Source organism: Sceloporus undulatus, chromosome 2 (assembly GCF_019175285.1).
Source record: "Sceloporus undulatus isolate JIND9_A2432 ecotype Alabama chromosome 2, SceUnd_v1.1, whole genome shotgun sequence".
In the NCBI taxonomy this organism is placed as follows: Eukaryota; Metazoa; Chordata; class Lepidosauria; order Squamata; family Phrynosomatidae; genus Sceloporus; species Sceloporus undulatus.
The window spans coordinates 69,978,709-69,998,819 of NC_056523.1; the positions used below are offsets into that span (position 1 = coordinate 69,978,709).

At 40.3% G+C, this 20,111-nt stretch overlaps 1 protein-coding gene across 4 annotated transcripts in view; it reads right to left on the reverse strand.

Annotated features, from left to right (window-relative positions):
* STAB1 (stabilin 1) overlaps nucleotides 1-20,111 on the reverse strand; it is a 138,617-nt gene that overhangs the window by 1,689 nt on the left and 116,817 nt on the right. For 2 of the 4 annotated variants that reach the window (XM_042453971.1, XM_042453973.1), the window contains 15 exons: nucleotides 18,739-18,798; nucleotides 17,719-17,959; nucleotides 15,062-15,211; nucleotides 14,422-14,526; nucleotides 12,142-12,249; nucleotides 10,512-10,705; nucleotides 8,996-9,140; nucleotides 7,603-7,736; nucleotides 6,765-6,930; nucleotides 6,315-6,421; nucleotides 5,977-6,096; nucleotides 4,309-4,455; nucleotides 4,006-4,125; nucleotides 2,076-2,219; nucleotides 457-564 (listed from right to left, as the gene is read on the reverse strand). In XM_042453971.1, the coding sequence (XP_042309905.1) occupies nucleotides 457-564; nucleotides 2,076-2,219; nucleotides 4,006-4,125; nucleotides 4,309-4,455; nucleotides 5,977-6,096; nucleotides 6,315-6,421; nucleotides 6,765-6,930; nucleotides 7,603-7,736; nucleotides 8,996-9,140; nucleotides 10,512-10,705; nucleotides 12,142-12,249; nucleotides 14,422-14,526; nucleotides 15,062-15,211; nucleotides 17,719-17,959; nucleotides 18,739-18,798 (2,049 nt within the window). The other 2 variants (XM_042453972.1, XM_042453974.1) reach the window with 2 other exon arrangements.

The window sequence follows — 20,111 nt, forward strand, 5'->3', positions numbered from 1 at the left end:
TCTAGGGTTTGATTTTTTAACTCTATTGTAATTTGTTGTACAGTCGGCCCTTCTTATACACGGATTTTTTATACACGGATTCAAGCATACACGGTTTGAAAATGTTCCCAAAAAGTATAAATTTACCTTGATGTTCCATTTTTTATTAGGGACACCATTTTGCTATGTCATTATATTTAATGGGACTTGAGCATACACGGATTTTGTTATACACGGGGGATCTTGGAACCAAACACCAGCGTATAACAAGGATCCACTGTATTTTATTGCTGTAACCTGCCTGGATTCTTCGTGATTGGGCGGGCTATAAATAAATCTATTATTATTATTATTATTATTATTATTATTATTATTATTATTATTATTTTGGGGAACCTCTGCTTTCCTAAATTTTAATAGAAATCATCCATACTTTTGACAAATATTTCAACATAACATGACGTTCAGGTATTTTACCTCAAATGGCTCATAGATTGAGCTGTCTGTCCCATAAATAGGATTTGGAATGGAAACCAAGTGTGGACTCCTTTCCTCCCAAGAAGGCTCTTCATCCTCCAGCTCAGCCTGCAAGCAAACAGATGAAAAGCACATCCTTAAACTTAAAAGAGGACTTTCAACTCATACTTTCAACTTTCATCTGGAGACTTTCAACTCATACAGTTGACTACTGTACTATTAAAGCTAAAATGTGAATCAGTAAGACTGAATTGTGCAACTTCTTTGAGGGCAGGGAGACTGGCCTTCTTTATGTTGCTGAAGTATAGCACCCTGACAAGATTGGAGCCCACTGACATGTTAAAAATCTTGCTGGGCTTGTGTCAGTATGGTGGGAGGGAAGAGGGGTGTTTGCTGCTCTCCTCCTGGATGTTCTGATTAGTTGCTTTTTGCTCTGAGAGGAAAAAATTATTTAAATCAGCTCTAGGTCTAATGTAAATGTCCTACATTGTGGTAAAGGCCTGCGAGGGCCTCGGATTGTGTGCATTCAGAGCTTCACCCACTCATCAACACTAGGTCCCAGTTCTCCCTGTTTTCTCTTTGTCTGATAGCAGAGTCAGGTGTGTAGGATTTGATGTTGGATCTTTGAAATAAGTATCTTTTTCTAATCTTCAAGCTGAGTTTCTGATGGAGCCTGCCCCAAGGGTCCATGATATTCTATAATATTACTCTTTTGACTTGAATTTCACTCTGTCATTCTAATCCTGGCTAGCATTTATCTTGACTACTTTGCTCAATGAACTGAAGTACATGTTTATCAGTGTTCTGTGTTTTCATGGGCTTTCCTTTCCTGCATCTATGTTAGTGATATAATTATTGAGTTTAACCAGACTTTGGGGAGCAGAAGTATCATGCCCAACTCTTTCTACCCCCACCCCACTGCCTCTGACAGTTTTGAGTTAGCCTAATACAGGTATTACTACAGTTTAGCCCAATCCTGTTGTTAATCTTGACTAGAGTAGATCCATTGAATCAATGGAGATTATTGATTTGTTGACTTGTCATTCAATAATTGATTTGATAGATCAACTCCAATTAGGACTCACCAATAGAGTTCCACTCTTTCTCTATCCCCCCACCCCCAAACCTGTAATTGCACTGTTCTGTACTAGTGGAATACTTTATGCCATGTCCATGTCGACCGGAGATGACAATTTTTTGACCAACACATCTGGAGAGCTCCTTGTAGGAGGAGTGTGCTCCAAGCTAAGTGTCTTAAGATGATAATGATAATAATACTTATTTGTATTCCACTTTTCACAAAGGAATAAAAGCGGATTGCAACAATATAAAGAAAACATCAAACAATTAAAAATTAAAATGTAACCCCCCCCAAACTCCAAACCTCCCCCCCAATCATGAAAAGAGTGATCAACCCATAAAAAGAGATCAAGGAAATGTTTGCTAGAGATACAACATTGCAGTTCCAGTGCCCACAAGTGACAATACTGTATACTATATGCAATGATATGGCAGAAATTTTCTCATATGAGCCATCTGGCATTGAAAGCAAAATATTGTTGACATTTTATAGAAAAACAAAATTTATGTTTTTCCCTGTAAATGCACTGTACAAATACCTTAAAGTAGCGAAACTGGAATCTTTGGTTCGTTCTTTTGAGGTAATAGTAGGACACTACAGCGATAGCTGCACATAGCACCACTACGGCAACTATGCTCACACCAATTGTCACAGCACCAGATGGTTTTACAGGACTCGTAACCTGCGAAAAGCAGCATTCTTGTATTTATATGGCAAGATGTTATGATCAGAGAGCTGCCTTAAAGCATTTAAACCTGTTTAACCAGCTGTCTTTAAACTTAGCTTAGAAATGACTCCTTAACTTTAACTTTAAATTTAGACCCAATTCAAAACCAAACATACATACATACGTAATTTTGGAGGATTCTATAGTACCCTACACAATCACCTCTATAACTCAAGATAGTAAACACATCTCCAAATCAAGAGGGTGATAGAAGAAGATGTTTTCCTCTGCTTTTAATGTTTGCAACTTGTCACTGAACTTTTTAAAATCCTAATATGTTGTTAGTTGTGTGGCTCAAAGAAACAGTTCAGTAGGAAAATAATCCCAGGGGTTTTTTTTTGGGGGGGGGGGGGGTATGAAAGAAAACTCTGGAAGGGTATTTAAATATATATCACTGGATCACTTTTCACTAGCTTTTTTTTTTACTCAAGTATGTCTGGAGAGCAATGATGGATCTCCTCCAGGTTGCTCCCTCAGAAAAGGGACCTGTCATCTCCTTTGCCCTCCCTCAGTTTAGTAAGTGGGCTCTAAGTTTACTTTAACACTGGATAAGCAGATGCAGGTTGTGTTGGGTTCAAAATGGTACAACATTTTAACCATTTAAATAAAAGGCTTCCATAGATAGTATAACAAAACAACAGCGGGTTATTGATTAACAGAAAGGCCAAATGTTTAGCCAAGTAGTATACAGACTTTACTCTTGGGACCCTCCTTACATGTGGATGTTGTGCTCCTCCCTATTTGATGCAGTATATGAACAAAAATATTTTGTTTATTTAGTGTGCATATTTTCATTTTCACATTCATATATATTCATATTTTAACATCTTATAAGGAAATTTAGCATCTTATAAGGATATAACAAAAATTGGATCAGTTTTATGTAAGTAAATTCAATATTTAACTCAACATGTGTAAGTTTTACACAAAGTTTGGGGGGGGGGGAGAGGAGGGATCACATCCACCAAGTCCCATATCTCCCTGTAACAATTAACTTAGACTCAAAGTAGCAAATTCCCCGAGCTCTTTATTCAGCTTTGCTACATTCAGCTCCTACAAATCTCTTTTCCATATGACCCACTCCTATCTCTGGCCCTGTCTTGTTCCTATCTTGAACGTACCCATTCCTATCTGCTCCCTGTCCCTGTGAGTTGAACAGTCTAACCTATGTGAAGTTGAAGGCTTTCATGGCCAGCATCCATAGTTTTTTGTGGGGTTTTCGGGCTATGTGGCCATGCTCTAGAAGAGTTTCTTCCTGATATTTCGCCAGCATCTGTGGCTGGCATCTTCAGAGAACCTATCTTTATATACTCTTTCCCCTTAGCCCCCTCTCTCCTTAGCATTCCCACAAGCCATTATTGCCTGGAAGCTAATAATTTAACTCTTTTTCACTAGGAGGACTGTTTAAAAATCCCTTTTGCCTGGACATAAAAACAACCCAATGGGCAGAATGTCAACCAGGCTGCGACTATATTGTCATCCTAGATTGTTTGCCTATCATTTTGTATTTTCCCACAGAGGCCTGGATCCAATAGTGTTTTATGCCAATGGAAAGGTACTTTTATTCATGCAAGGTGATCTGCTCCAAACTGCCAATTCTTCCAGCCCACTGAGGCTCCCTGGATGCCATCCCACACCATTCACAAAGCACAAACTATATGCCATAAATCAGAGGAAAGGAATACAAAATGGATTAAATGCATGCTGGGCACTTCTGAGAGGCAATGTAACAATGGCAAACCTGCTTGGGCAGCTGAGGTTGAAGAGGTACCATCAAAGGTGTCTCAATAGCATGAATAATTCCATTGGAGGCCAGAATATCCCATTCAACTATCACTGTATTATTTACCATCTTAGAATCCTGAAGCAGCAACAGTGAAAACAACAATTGCATTCATGGTTAATAAAAATGTACTACAATCCAAAGAGTTTAAAAACTATCAAGCAATTTTAATGCAGAAAAGGGGATTGCCCAAAGAACAGTGCCAAGGGCTTCCTGGATAAATGGAACAGAGCTTCTGTCCAGTTATACATAGATACTTACAGGGAATTGGGTGTTGTTCACAGAATTTGTGATGGAAAGGTTAAATCCTGCTTGAGAAGGTATAATGGTGCCAGCCGTGAGATTGACATCCCAGAGGAAGATATCACTTGTAGATACATGAAGTTTCAAGTCGGACAGTGTTAAAGACTGGTAAAAAAAAAAAAAAACAGGTTTACATTCCATTCAAAGTTATTGATCAGAAAAAGAGAGAGAAAAAATTATATCCAACTGCAGTCTAGCCATCCATTCACCCCTATGCACCACAAAACTATTTACAACCTATGCATGCATAATTGGAGCAGACCTCTTAGTAGAGACTAAACATAGTGTTCCTATAGCTTTTGTATAACCTGTGACTTGTGGAATAGTAGCCATTAGCTAACATGGAAGGTTAAAGGGAAAAAGTCTCATGCAGAAAAAAAGTGGCAATCTCAATGTAAACATTAAGAGGTTGTTGATTTGTTGTGTGCCTTTGATAATTTCTGATTTAAGGCGATCCTAGGGCAAACTTATCCTGGAGTTTTCTTGGCAAGATTTGTTCAGAGGGGATTTTCTATTTCTTTCCTCTGAGGCTGTGAGAGTGTGACGTCCCCAAGGTTGCCCAGTGGCTTTCTGTGGCTGAATGGGGACTGGTCTCCAGAGTCCTAATACAACACTCAAAACTCCACACCTTACTACTGCAAGGATAAGCTTGATAAAGAAAAGAGACCAGATGGTTGGCAAACAAGAGCTTACTGATAGAAAATCATGCAAGGGTAGTTTAATTTTGTATCCACATACTGAGTGTGTGGCTTTTGACTAGAATGAAGCCCAGCATACAGCTGATGACATGTTCTCACTGTTTGGACAAGCCTAGTACTGAAGCGTGTGTCTTCTTGTACTAGGCACACTCTGTGTCTTGGACTATCAGTGAATTCTAATCACATTCTAAAACTAAAAGCACACACATGTTATGTTTGTTCAACCCCACCTTGAAAAAATTTTCCACAGTCAGAACAAAGGGTCAGTTTTCAAAGGCAGAAGACTATTTTAAGTACATGTCTTTGGCAAAAGAGTTCTGGAACTCAAGTAGATATATGTTTAGTTATCCTCTTCAAATCTATTCCATGGTAGATCTATTACTGGTATTTGAAAGGTACACAAACAGGGGCTGGATGCTAAACTAATGTCTCAGGCTTTCTTTGGGAATGGAATAGAAAAGAGTCTACCCTGAGGCTGAATATCCCTCTTTGGAAATTCACTAGCAACAGAAAAAATTGTCTAATTCACATAGTTTGTCATGAATTTCTCTGAAGAATCATAATTACTGTTTAGCAAGAGTGCTGAGTATTCCTGCAGTTACAGATCTCAACTCCCCTCCAGAACTATAAGTCCGAGATTTCCATGAGGAAAGGTAATAAATATTAAAACCACTGCATTTCTTCTAGACTTCATTCTCTTTAAGAGAATCTGAATTAGTGTGTGTGTTTTGGTGATAATGTCCAGACTGGCGAACTCATATTTGAAGATTTCTAATTTTCATATAATAATAATAATAATAATAATAATAATAATAATAATAATAATTAGTTATAAACCATACAACTTTCCACCCTCCTCAAGATTAAACTTGGTGCAAGGCTATGATGCAGAAACACTACAGTCCATTGTCTGTTCTATAGTTCTTACTGTATTGTCCCTGAAGCCAGAGTTCATGGGCACAAAAACGGTTTTGTAAGTGCTATCTGTGGACAGAAAAGCAACAAAATTGGCTCCATCCTCAGTCGAATTAGCATAATCCAGTAACATCTGCAACAGAAAAAGGAACTTCCTGGTTAACTTAAAAGAGGAGGGGACAAAGGCCCCAAAGTGTAACCCTTGAAATCTCCCCCAACCCCCAGGACCCTCCAGTTCACTAGTCAATCTCTAGGTCCTACGTAGCTTAGAGTCTCAGACATACAAAGCAACTAGACTACAGATGTTGCCTATCCTTGCCATAGAAGCATGAATATGAAATTACCACTTACAGAATAGTAGAGTGAGAAATTTGCATATTGGCCCAGCACAGCCAAAAGATTCCCTATGCAGGTATAGCCATCTCCAATAAATCCATTTCTACAGCTACAGCGCACATCTGACATGAAAAACAACAACAAGAGTTAGATGCAATAACATTTGGATGTGAGACATTTATTTTTTATTTATTTGCATTTTTATGCTGTTTTTCTCCCAAGGGTCCGAAGGTGGCTCATAAATAGTACAAGACATAGACTGTTGAGAGGGGTTATACTTGGAAAGCCAGTGGAATGGAGTTCAAACAGATGAGCCTTTTGTGTAGCTTCACCTTTCTGTTCCACCACCTCTGACTGAATACAGGGTTACTATATTTAGCACTCCCATGTTGCAGAAATTGGCATATCACTATTCACTCATACATACTGGATAATTGTTATTTAACTTGTATTTAAGTTCCTCACCTTGAGCTCTGTAGCAGTAGGCATCCCACTTCTCAGTGATGTTATTTCGAAAACCATAATTCACAATCCCCACATGTTGCCCACCACACTTCTTACTCGGGTACACTGTTGGGTAGCCTGCAGTTCTGTTATAAAGCCAACCTACTATGCACAGATGGAAACCCATCTAAAGGGAGGGATGGGGATGGAGAGAGAAAGGGCGCTTTGGTTAATGTCCTGTATTTCAATCTGCCCATAGCTTAAACAGGTTTTTTCATCACAATTCATCATTGTGAATGTCAGTTAAGCTGTTATGCACTGTGTGGCCTGGAGAAGGCAGTATTTCATTTCCTTTGCATGCCATATGCATCGTGTCATCACTCTTGTGCCAGAGACTGTAGAAAACAAGTTCCAATGCTCTTAGATGCAGGCTTATTCAAAATAGACCAACATTCATAATAGGGTCACATTCTGAAATATTCGTACATTTGGATCCTAGAAGTGAGACAACTGGTTGCAAGTGGGGTGGATGGGTGGCACCCAAAAGGAATACTTCTTGAGGCAAGTGAGCGAGAGGTTGATCAAGGAGGGAAAACATAAACTCTGTGTTTCTTAGCAAAAAGCTAAAACAGAGAAAAGTTTTGAGGGAAGAAGAGTCAAATTCCTCAAGTCAAGGCAAATGAAACTCAAGCCAAGGCAAAATGAAGCAGAGCTTGGAAAAGCTACTTTTTTTCCCCTGTTACAGGTCTCAAAACTCCACAGCCAGCACAGCCACTGCCCAGGGCTTTCTGGAAGGTAATTTTTAAAGCTGTGAAAGGAACCCAAAAGCCACTGAGCAAGAGCCTGGTTGCCTTGTTACCTGCTGTGCAGCTGACAGCTGCTGAAGAGTGGCCACTGTAGCTTCCTCAGCTGTACAGCCGGCTTCAGCCTCTTGATATGTGAAGCTGTATTTTCCTTTTGGAGACTGCAGATGGAAGACACCAACGGTTTTGTCTAGAGAGTGAGAAACAATATTGGGTCATTCTAGTCATTATTTCATTTGCAGGTGCAGATTGAATCTGGGGGAGAGAGACACACAGTTTGACTCATACAACACAAATAAGTATGGCTTCATCAATGCAGGAAAGTTATTTGGACCTTTGAGCTAACACCTCCCACCCTCAACCATCTGTAAATTTCTTCTGTCAGTCCCAAATACTTTATGCACACTGGGACACATCTACAAATGTTTAACTGAATTGCAGTATTTATTCTGACTGCAGGGCCTTTATTTTTTTTAATAAAAACCCTCTAAAATGTAATGTATTGTGACAGACTCAGGAGTGACAAAACAAAAGGAAGCCAAAGGAGTAGGTAAGGAGTAGGGACAATGTGCCCACACAGCATTGAACATTGGCTTAAAAAATGTTGATTATGAGCAGGTGCCAGTCTGCTTCACATGGGAATGAAAGAGCACTTCAACCCGAGCTTTAATTACCAGGTAGGGTAGACTGGCACCTGCCCACAATCACCAGTCTGTAACACTATTTATAGAATAAGAGAATCATACAATTAGAAGGGGCCCCAAGGTCCATCTCATTCAATCTCTTGCCATGTAGGAATACACAACTAAAGGATTCCTGTTTAAAGACTTTCAGAGAAAGAGAGTATACAACCACCCTCTAAGGCAATCTATTCCACTGCTGAACAGCTCTTACAATAAAGAAAGTGCAATCTCTTTTCTTGTAATTTGAATCTATTGGTTTGTATTCTAGTTTCTGGAGCAGCAGAAAACAAGATCACTCCATCCTTTACATGATATCTATTCAGATATTTAAAGATGACTATCATGTCACCTCTCAGTCTTCTCTAAGCTAAACATACCCAGCCTTGTAAAATTGTTGGTCACTGGGCTTGGTTTCCAGACCTCTTCCCAATACTGTGTGAGCATACCCCCTTAGAACGAACTAGTCTCTGTGAATCCTCATGCCAGCCAGAGAAACCCTATCAAATAGTAAGTCATCCTCTCCACTCATACTGTAGGCTAAAGTGTGGTATAAGACAAGGCAAGGTACCCTAAAACCATTTTCTTCTTGAAAATTGGCATCTCCCTTCTCAAATTCACCTGTACTGTACCCTAGGCCAGACAAAATAAATTGTTTTCTGTTATTTGAGGTGGCTCCCTCATTTCCCCTAATGATAGGGCCAGCCCTGAAAGAAGAACTGTCTTATGGAAGCATGAAAAGTTACATGACAGGAGACACTGCTTATACCATGGAAATGCAGGTCAGTACAAACAGCTTCAGAGTGACACTGCCCGTTCTCTTCCAAGCAACGATCTATGGGAGGGATGGCTTCCTCTAAGCACTGGATTCCGTTGCCAACATAACCTGGCTTGCACTCACACCGTCGGGAATTCTGCAAGGCCAAAGAACACATGCATCATGCCAAAGAGTGAAAGGGGCATAAGCTTTCAACAAAAGCATGCAGAAGTCAAACACCACCTTTCAAAAAGGATTTAACATCAAGCACAAAAAGCACATCACAAAGCATCCCAGTCTCTTGAGTCCTTTTACATCAGGGATTGGAATGATGTGGACCACCAGATGCTTTTGGACAGCAATTCCCAGCATTCCTCAACACTGGCTATACTGGCCAGGATTGCTAATGGAAGCATTCAGGCAACATCTGGAGGGCCATATAGTTATTACCCTTGCTTAACATGGCTGGAGACAGAGTTCTTAATCCTATCAGAGGATTAAATACAACCATATTCTCAAATATATGAGGATACAAAGATACAAAATGTATGTGTGTTATATTGAATACATATTTCCATGGGCTCATGGCCTCTTTGCAGTCTTTTTCAGAAAGTTAGGGGCTCGACAGATGGGCAGCTCTGCACTGCCCATCTTTGCCCTAAGCTGGTGCTGCAGCAGCCACACACTGCAGCACCAATGCACTACCAAAAAGAAGCTGCCTAGAGTGGCTTTTTTGTGGCGCCAAAAGGGTGCCTGCCTGTGATGTCTGGACACTACGTGGTGCTTGTGTCATCATGGTGGTCACTGTGTGGACTGAAGATCGCCAAGATGGCGCTGCCGTTCCATATTAGGGTTTGGAAGTGTGCAGTTGCTAAAACCCTAATTTTGGCCTGAGGATGGCACTTTCTGCCCATATGTACCAGGCCTTATAGACCAGGGATAGCTTCCTTGCTCTCTCCAAAATTAAACTATTAAAGAGTCTGAAATGATCCAAGTATTCTATCCTTCCTTTCCCTTGCTGAAAGAGATGTTGAGGGGAGCCTACATGCAGCACAAGGGAGGATTGTGATGGGCCAATGAAGGCTCTCTTTCACCACTGTTTGCTGCACTTCCTTTTACTTAAAGCTTTGAAGGAGAGAAACTGCTAGTTTTGGCAAAACACAGAATGTGAGATGTCATACTAAATAGTGGGTTTAGAAAAATGCAGTTACATGCAGCTACAGACTATTTTGGTGCTGCAAAAGGTTGTCCCAAATACTGTTATACTGTAGGTTATGTGGAGTGCATGTCAAGGATTTGCATGTAACAGTTAAGAGGAAATCATTTTACTGCATCATCTCTCCACCATCTCATCCCAAGAAAGGCCGTCTTAATGAGGGCACACCATGAATCCACAGGAATTAGACAGGAGTTACTTGAGGTACCCCAGCATTCCTCTAGTCATCATCCAGTTTCGATTCCAACATGGTTTTCACCCATGATGACCCCAGTGCATCAGGGATCTTCCCAAAGGCAAAAGCATACTTACGGGGCCAGTGCTGATACATGTGGCATGCTCACTGCAGTCTCCATTATTTCCATCTGCACATCTGTCAATAGGGCTGCAGACATAGCCATCACCCTCATAGTCTGAGAAGCAGCTGCAGGAAACACTAGTTCCAATCTGGGTGCAATTGGCATAGTCACTGCAGCCACCCTTGTCCTTCCCACACTGGTCGATCACTAGAGCAGAAAAGGCATTTCAGTAAAGTGTCACCTTTTGACTTGGCACCTGTTGCTTGAGGAATTGGGGCAACATATCACTTTGCAGCCATCCATCATGGCACTCCAATCAATAACACAACTGGGGCAACTGCCCCTATTGTGCTCTCTTCCTGAATGCTTTCTCAACTTCATCTCCCTGCCTTTCTCTATCCAACATGCCTTTAGGGACTTGCTTTTGTTTTGCTTTGTTTTTATTTCCTCCTTTTTCCTTTATGATTTTGGAGCTCCGCTGTCTCAGTGATTTTTTTAAAACAAAGAAAATAGATAGGAAGAAAATGGTAACCAGGGTGCTTCAGAAATCGAGGGGGATAGGGGACACGGGGAGGAGAGGACACTGTGATGTCACATGACTGGCAATCCCACAACTGCTCTGGAGCGACACTTTGCACCTGAGGATTTGCATGATTACCTGATCATTCACGGGGGCAGAGCAGATATGGGTTGGAGGCATTGTCGTGCAATGAGCAACGCCAAAGCCGCTTCCTTTCCAGTGTTCTCACAATTTAATATCTGTGTGCGGTAAAGTCTTCTGAAACTGGTCAGAAATCAGTGATCACTGTCAGTAAACTGTTCATGGTGGCAATTACTAAGGAGAGGTTTGGAAATTTTAGAGTAGACTAGACTAGATTTAGACTAGAGTGTCTGTTTCAGAAACCATTCTCCATAGCAGTTCTGCTTCTGTTAATCTGGAGTGATAATTTGTCTCACTGAAGTGCTCCATCAAAGAATGAGTTTGTAAAACCACAGATCTCATAACAACCTGGTTTAAATTTCACATTTTCTTCTCCATAGGAAAATTTGAAAGGATTCTAATAATTGTGTGGTAGTAATCCTTAGCTAACCCCCCCCCCCCCCCAAAAACCAAAACAATCTTTGAAACAAAGTAGGGATAAAAAAAACACCAGCACCTCCAGCATCAGCGCACTGAAGAACAACAGTGTAATCCCCCCCCCCCCCCCCCCCGCCCCACCAAATGCACATGCTTACAACAGAGTAGTCATGTGCAGGCAATGAAACTAAATAATATGGTAAGTAAGAAGCCAGACGACACTAGTCCTTGTCTTGTTTTTAGTGATATTATAATTAATAATTGCCTTTTGAATCTATTCAACATGGTAAAACTCCTAATTATTCTTTTTAATATTTCTTTATTAATTGTTTCCACAATCACACATTCTTATCTCACGTATTGTACTAATGCAAAATAATAATAAATACTAAATTTTCTTTCTTCATCCTTCTCTTCTTCTTTTCCCTTGTATTTACCATATCAAATGTCCTTTATATGTTACTTATCTCATTTTCTTCTTGATTCTTGCTGTCATTATATAAAACTCCTAATGATTAAGCATAGCTTTATATGTTGGGTTCATCACCTGTTATTCCAGTCATACCTGTACACGTCATTCCATCTCCCTCGTAGTACAGTTTGCACTCACAGATATTATTAGCTCGGCAGACAGCATTAGGATGACAGGATGGAGAACATGTAGGCACCTCAGCTAGACATGAAAGAACTCAGAGAAATCAGGCAACTCATTTCCATAGTCAGACAAATACATGTACAGTATCTGTATGTGCCTTTAAAACACCTGTCATTTATGGCAACCCCATTAATTTCCTAGGTTTTCTTAAGCAAGTAATCCTGAGAGATTGGTTTGGCCAGTACCTTCTTCTGAAATATAGCCTACAGCACCCAGTATTCATTTTCAGTCTTCCATCCCTGGAAACCATGCCCTATAAGGAACGACTTAGGGACCTGGGGATATTTAGCCTGAAGAGGAGAAGGTTAAGAAGTGATATGATAGCCCTGTTTAAATATTTGAAGGGATGTCATATTGAGGAGGGAACAAGCTTGTTTTCTACTGTTCCAGTGAACAGGACCAGGAACAATGGATGCAAGCTGCAGGAAAAGAGATTCCACCTCAACATTAGGAGGAACTTCCTGACAGTAAGGGCTGTTCGACAGTGGAACACACTCCATCGGAGAGTGGTGGAGTCTCCTTCCTTGGAGGTCTTTAAGCAGAGGCTGGATGGCCATCTGTCGGGTATGCTATGATTGGCAGGGGGTTGGTCTGGATGGCCCTTGTGGTGTCTTCCAACTCAATGGCCTGTTACAGACTACCAAAATAAAGCTGCTTCAGGTCTCTTTGGAGGTATGCTATTTAAATGATGCATGGGTCCTAAGAGTCCAGAGGTTGCGCCAAAGCCACACTCCATTCCTAAGCACCGGAGTGCAGCTTTGGTGCAGCTTCCGGATTCTTAGGATGCATACATCATTTAAACAGCATGCCTCCAAAGAGACCCGAAGCAGCTTTATTTTGGCAGTCTGTAACAGGCCTATGATTCTATGATTCTATCCAAGTATTAGTCAGAGCTGATTCTGCTTAGATTCCAACATCAGATGGAATCTAATGCCTGTACATCAGGGGCCTATGATGGGGAAAGACCCAATAACAGAAAATGGCCCTGGGGCCATTTTTGGAAAATGATCCTATTGGTGAAAATTTCTCATGGGGACTAAAGGTTTTAGTTACCTATAGGAAACACGATCATAGTTGTTGCTGCTATTGTTGTTGTATGCCTTCAAGTTGGTTCTGACATATGGTGACCCTAAGGTGAACCTATCATGGCATTGTCTTGGCAAGATTTGCTCAGAGGAGATTTGTTATCACCTTCCCTCTAGCCTGAATAACAAAGTACAGTTTATACTTTTGGGGGCAATATCCTATGCTAATTTCAACGGAGAAAAAACATTTTATTTCACAAAGCAAGCCATCAATGTGTACTGTTAGCTGCTTCCACCCCACCGCTACCTTCAATAATCTCTTGTTAATTTTTATACATCAGAGCTTGTACCACAACTGGGTTAGTGAGGTACAGTGGCCAGTAGGTTGGTTTTGGGTACTGGAAACTGAGATTCGGTTTCTCACTTGGGGCAAGTAACCTATCCCTCTGGACTAAACCTTAAATTTATCTTAAATATGCTAAATACCTAAAAAAAAGAAAAAGAACAACAGAATTCCTGTAAAATAGTACCAGAGATGTTAGTCGAGGAAACAAAGGGATGAAAGGGGTTACTTGGAGACATTTCCCATATGCCAAACCTTCAGATTTGTTTATTTCAAGACATACTAGTATTAGCCTTCCACTCTGTTGTCACTCAAGTATCACATTCCTGAACTGATATAATTATTTGGGAATCTCGTTGTTTATTTTTTTAACTTTGTAAAAAGAACTTTACCAGTTTGATGTCAGAGGGGTTCGTGTCCTTGACTAAGTGAGAAAAAGGCTAGATGGGAATTTGGAAGGCTTCCTATTCCCTATATTTGCCTACATATGTAGCAGGTGGGGAGAAGAGGGCTCTCTATTTGGCAGCCCAAATAAACTTTCAAATTATTAAGATCTTAGTGCATAAGATCCTAAAAGTAAACCATTTTGAAAAGATGAATGTATGAGATGTAGGGGAATGTATGAGAGACATAGTTGATTATGGTGTGCACATTTTTTGTCCCTGCATTATTTAAAAAACATTTTATACGTTTCTGAAATGCTACTTGCAAAACCTTAGAATGGAGGTAACAGTGGGATGAGAAGATTACAAAAATTAGGAAAACAATCAGTACCTTGTAAAACATGTTACTTGGTATGATTAAAAAACATGGGGTCTTTACCTAATTCTGTTTCACAGCGTTCTCCTGTCCATCCTGCAGTGCAGAAGCAGAAGCCATCTCCATGAAGCCCTTCGTTACATATCCCATTCTCTGTACAATGGCACTCTGTAAAAGAAAGAAAGTAACCAGAATCATCTTGGCTTATCGAAGAGGATGCTGACAACTGTAAATCATAATTCCCACACAGGTTGATAGGCAAGATGCATGTAGACTAAGGTTTAATGTCAGTCACTTTTTATATCTGTTTTAAAAATTTCAGTGCACAAATTACTCAATTAATGTAGATATTAATGGTATTGTAAGACTGCTTAATGAAATAAATTATCTTTTTTCCCCCAATTAAATATAGATATTGAATCTAGAGAGTAGATTTTAAATATATGTTTAGGGGAGAAAGAGAAAACCACCAGGACAGTCTCCAAATACAATAGCCAAGAGAGTTGCATGTCGATTTTTTAAAAAGCCACAAATACATTTGAAGCAAGACAAAAGTACTATATATGACACATGAGTATGACAGATACTTCATACAGATGCCTCCCCTCATGGCAAGTCAATTAACTTGGAACTGGTTGTGGTCAAACTGTATCTGGTAGATCCAAGGTATGGGTTTCTTAGCTTACTGACAATACTGTGTTACCTTTGCACTCTGGCCCATAGCGGCCAGGGGTGCAGTGCTCACAAGATGTCCCAATGAAAGCTGCACTGCACTTGCAGTGCCCAGAGCCTCCCTGCCCGTCGTCACATGTACCACGATTACTGCACGGAGCCTCAAGCCCTCCAGGACACACTGAAAAGGCAGAACCATAGAAAGTGAGCTAAGCAAATGCATTCCTAAGGAGCCCCACATACTACTATTTTTAATAGAAGATTTGTTGTCACAAAGTGAAGAACTAAGCCTAATTCATTAATTAGTTGCATCTTCTTATTGGTTTTACAGTCATAGTAGAACTGTAGGGTTGTGAGTTGAAGCAGACCTTCTTCCAGTTTACTTCCTTTTCCATGCCTGTATGTAGACAGTAACCTTGCAACATGCAGGGCTCATGTGACCATGAATCGTTCTAAAGTGATTAAGAATAAATTTTTGTGGGTTTTTTAAACTATGAGGCCATGTTCTAGAAGAGTTTATTCCTGATGTTTTGCCAGCACTTGTGGCTGGCATCTTCTGAGAATGTTGGCATGGAAGAGAGTGGGGTATATACAGTGCACCCACCCCATCTGTGGGCTTGCCATCTGCGGACTCAAGCTCACATGGATGGCAAGCCTTGGGCATTAAAATGGCACATGTGCCAATGGAATGCGCACAACACTGTGTGCAGGAGCACATGGCCACAGCAAACAATGGGACTCCAGGTCCCATATTTTTCCCATACACGGGGAGTGAGGGTGGGGTTTCCAGAACAGATCCCCCACGTATACAAAGGGACCAATAATAATAATAATTGAGATCTTTCCATTGTTTGAAGCAGATACCATGAGTAGGAATGTCAGGTCTTCCTAGGTTCACTTTATAACCATTTGATACATATTCCCATTTGGAGTGATACTAGGTTGGGAGGAAGTGATTTACATGATAATCTGTGTATTGTTCTGTTGTAGAATGGCAAGGCCTCAGAGTGTCTATTAAATTAATGACTCATTGTTGGCTGGGAATCCCCCCTCACCTTGGGTGATTGTCATTTGCATGGGCTTGGTTCTTGATTTTGGTGTTTTTCAGGACTGGTAGCCAAACTTTGTTTACTTTGAAGGCTTCTTCCTTCCTGTTGAAGTTGTCCAGGTGTTTATTGATTTCAATGGCTTCCCCGTGCCTTCTGACCTGATAGTTGTTGGCATGGTCCAGAATTTCAGTGTTTTCAAACAGCATTTTATGCTCAGGATGGTTTATAACAAGTTCTGCTACTGCAAATGAAAACCATCCAGAGTGAAGGGGGTTTCCCAGCAGACAATGGATCATTAATTTGACACCCTGAGGCCTTGCCATCCAACAACAGAACAATGCACAGATTAACATGTAAATCGCTTCCTCTCAACCAACAGTATACCCCACTCTCTAGCCCAAAAATCCCACAAAAAACTATATGCCAGCCATGAAAGCCTTCAAAATCACATTGATTAAGAATTATTTCGGTCACTAAGATTTTTTTTTAAAATTTTCATTATTTAGTCCTATCATTTGCCAGAAAATGCATCACCTAGTATTACTCCAAATGGGAATATGTATCAAATGGTTATAAAGTGAACCTAGGAAGACCTGACATTCCTACTCATGGTATCTGCTTCAAACAATGGAAAGATCTCTATTATTATTATTATTATTATTATTATTATTATTATTATTACTATTATTACTATTATTATTATCATCATCTTTATTTATATCTCACCTTTTCTCCAAAACCTGGACAGAAGGTGGCTTTTCAACAAGTCCTTGTTGTAACTTTCTGATTGTCGCCTTCGAGAAATGTTTCATAAAGTAAAGGATGGGTGAGATGGGCTTAATTTGAGCTGTCCCATCTGAAGCTCTAACTGGAGTCTAACTGGAAGCATGCACAGTAGGGCAGGAGTGGAGAACTGGGCTTCAAAGGTAAATAGGGAGTAAGTTCCATGGAACTGAGGTTTACATCTGAGTATATATGTCCTGCAGATCATGCAGCACAAAATCCCCCAAACTCTGTCCTCTAGGTGTTTGTCTGGCTTGCACATAAATCTAGTTGTTTATTTAACTGATTCAAAGCAATCCAACATTCATGTGTGGTTGTCCAGATGGCAATTGGGGAAATCTACCAGAAATTGTTGGTTGACTTCCTGAGCATGGCATCACCATGGCTAAGGGGAATGACAACTTCACTAATGCAAGAGAATAACTATAACTTGAAAAAAAAGAAGAAAGACTATTCAAGATGCATAAATATATTAGAAGGCATATATATATAAAATAATTTGTTAGTGTGTGTATTTTTATTTGCACACTCATGTATATTCATATTTTAACATTTTATAAGGAAATAACATTGTTCAAATTAGAATAGTTTTATTTACGTAAATTCAGTATGTAACTCAACAAATGTGTAAATTTTGCACATTACAATGTTTGGGAAGAGGAAGAGGGATCAGGGTCTTCCCTTGAACAACTCTCATGCTTCCCCTGGGGTCCCACCCCACCGTTTGAGGACCACTAGTCTATTAATATGCTATTCTTATTGGCTATAACTTTCATAATCACCACAGTGAAGTCAAGAAGAAGCAAAACCTAGGTGAAGTTAATTTCTGTGTAAAGATATGAAAATGATCCTTTACCATGGCAATTTCTTCCATAGTGGTTTGCACAGCACTGGGGAACCCACTTGGTGGCAAAGCATGTTCTCTTGCATCCCTTTATCAAAGACCTTTTCAGAGGCTTCCATCTGTACCTCTGAAATCCACCAGATGCAAGCCGCCTTTGCGAAGATGGTATTGGGAAATAGCTGCTTTCAAAATGATTATACCGTGGACTGCTAAACACTGGATCTCCAAAATACAAACAACTCTGGCTTTCTCCCTACAAGGAAAACAAAAATAAAAACCAAGGCTATTTTTGACTTCTCCTTTGGAACCTGTAAGTAACATGAGCAAGGAGTGATTTGCAAGAGGGAAAGCAATGGTCTTTCCTATCTGTCATTTATATTTCTGATTCCATTCACTCAGTTGCATTATTCCCATTAAAGTTCCAGAGTACAGTCCCAGCTATAGTAGAGCCACTGAATCCATTACTGAATCTGTTATCCATCACATATGTAAATCCTAGGTTGTACACGTATTTTGCTAGTTACCTTGAACCCTCCTGTATCTCCTTATTGGGCATACATAATTCCCGCATTTCCATCTTTCCCTCTCCTAATTCTATAGAACTAATCATGTCCTCAAAGGCATGAGAAAGATAATTAGATATTCTGCTGATAGAGGTTATGCTCTGTTAGTGTCAACTTGGCACATTCATTAATCTCTGTTTTGTAACAGCCCTTTCCCTCAACTTTGGTCTGTCTGATATCTATGGTTACTTTCTCCTAGTTTTAAAGGCATCCTCCTCATGGTGTGATTTTTGTCCCACCAATGCTCCACAATAGTGGATATGTGGGATGGTTACATATGTACACCCATATACTTTCAAAAGTGGTAAAAAATGCACATTAACATCTCACATTTATTTACTATGATACAGCTCAGGAAAAATCCTCTAAAGAAATTAGTATTTTCCTCTTGTTAGCCCCACTAGATATCTACACTGATTAATAAATTATTTATTTTTAAAAAATAACAGAGCCTTCATGTGAAGCTTACCGCCTCAACTGATCCAGGAGGACAAGGATGCTCAAAGCCACAGGCTCCACACAAAGCATTCTGGGAATAGAAGGAGAAAGAGCAGAGACACAGTATAACTAAGAATTACAGTTTTAACGCCACTAAATAGAACTTGCATTACCTGTAAAGATTGTAGCTCTGTTTAGTCATCATAGCTCTTTCCAATATTGCACAAAAAGATGTCTTTGAGAAAAAGTTTAACCACGCCATGGTCTAATCTGCACTACAGAAATAATGCAGTTTCACACTGCTATTAACTTGCATGACTCCATCTTATGGAATACTGAATATAGCTTTTTGTTGCACCGGACTTCTCTGACTGAGAAAGCTACATATCTCACAAAACTACAAATCCCAGAGTTCCATAGCATTGAGCCATGGCAGTTAAAGCAGTGTCAAACCACATTAATTCTATAGTGCAGATTAAACTGTTGCCTCAGCAAATGTTTATTTCCAAATCCCTCACCTGATGAGGTAACAAGTTTGTAGGGCAGGAATGGAAAACATGTGCCTCTCCAAATGTTGTAAAACTGTAGCTCCTGTCATTCCCCACAAGCCTAGCTAATGGTGAGAGGTGGCTAGAATTGCCTTTTGGAGGATCTTCTTCATCCCTGGTGTAGGACGACATTTGTAGGGGGAAATTAGAGGGTCAAAGGAGGGAGAATTTAATCCTTCACACACCTAGCCATTTCCCATTCTCCCATCTTCCCGCAGGCAGCCTTAGAGCCCAGCTGAGTGCATACAGGAGGCAAGCTAAAAATGGCCCACACAGGAACATTTACAGGGGACAACTGCAAGCAAAGGGTTCAATGTGTGCGAATGTGCCTTCAAGTCACCCATCGACTTATGGTGACCCCCTGAATTTCATAGGGTTTTCTTAGGCAAGGAGCATCCAGAAGTGGTTTCGCCAGCTCCTTCCTCTGAAACATAGCTTACAGCACCTGGCATTTGTTGGTGGTTTTCCATCTAAGTACTGACCCTGCCTAGCTCCCAAGATCAGATGGTATTTGGTACCATGTTTTGGGGCCCAAAAGGTTCAATACCCAGGGTTTAATTTCCAGCTGCAAATGTCCCCTTCTAGATGTTTTCAGCTTATGGTGACCTTAAGGCAAACCTATCATGAGGTATTCTTGGCAAAATGTGTTCAGAGGAGGTTTGCCATGGCTTTCTCCTCAGTTTGAGAGGGAGTGATTTGCCCAAGGTCACCCACTGGGTTTCCATGGATGAGCTAGGAATTGAACCCTGATCTCCAGTCATAGCCAGTCATATGTGTGTATGTGTGTGTATCTCTCTCTCTCTCTCTCTCTATCATCTATCTATCTATTTTCCAACCCTGGGCTTTGGATGCAGAG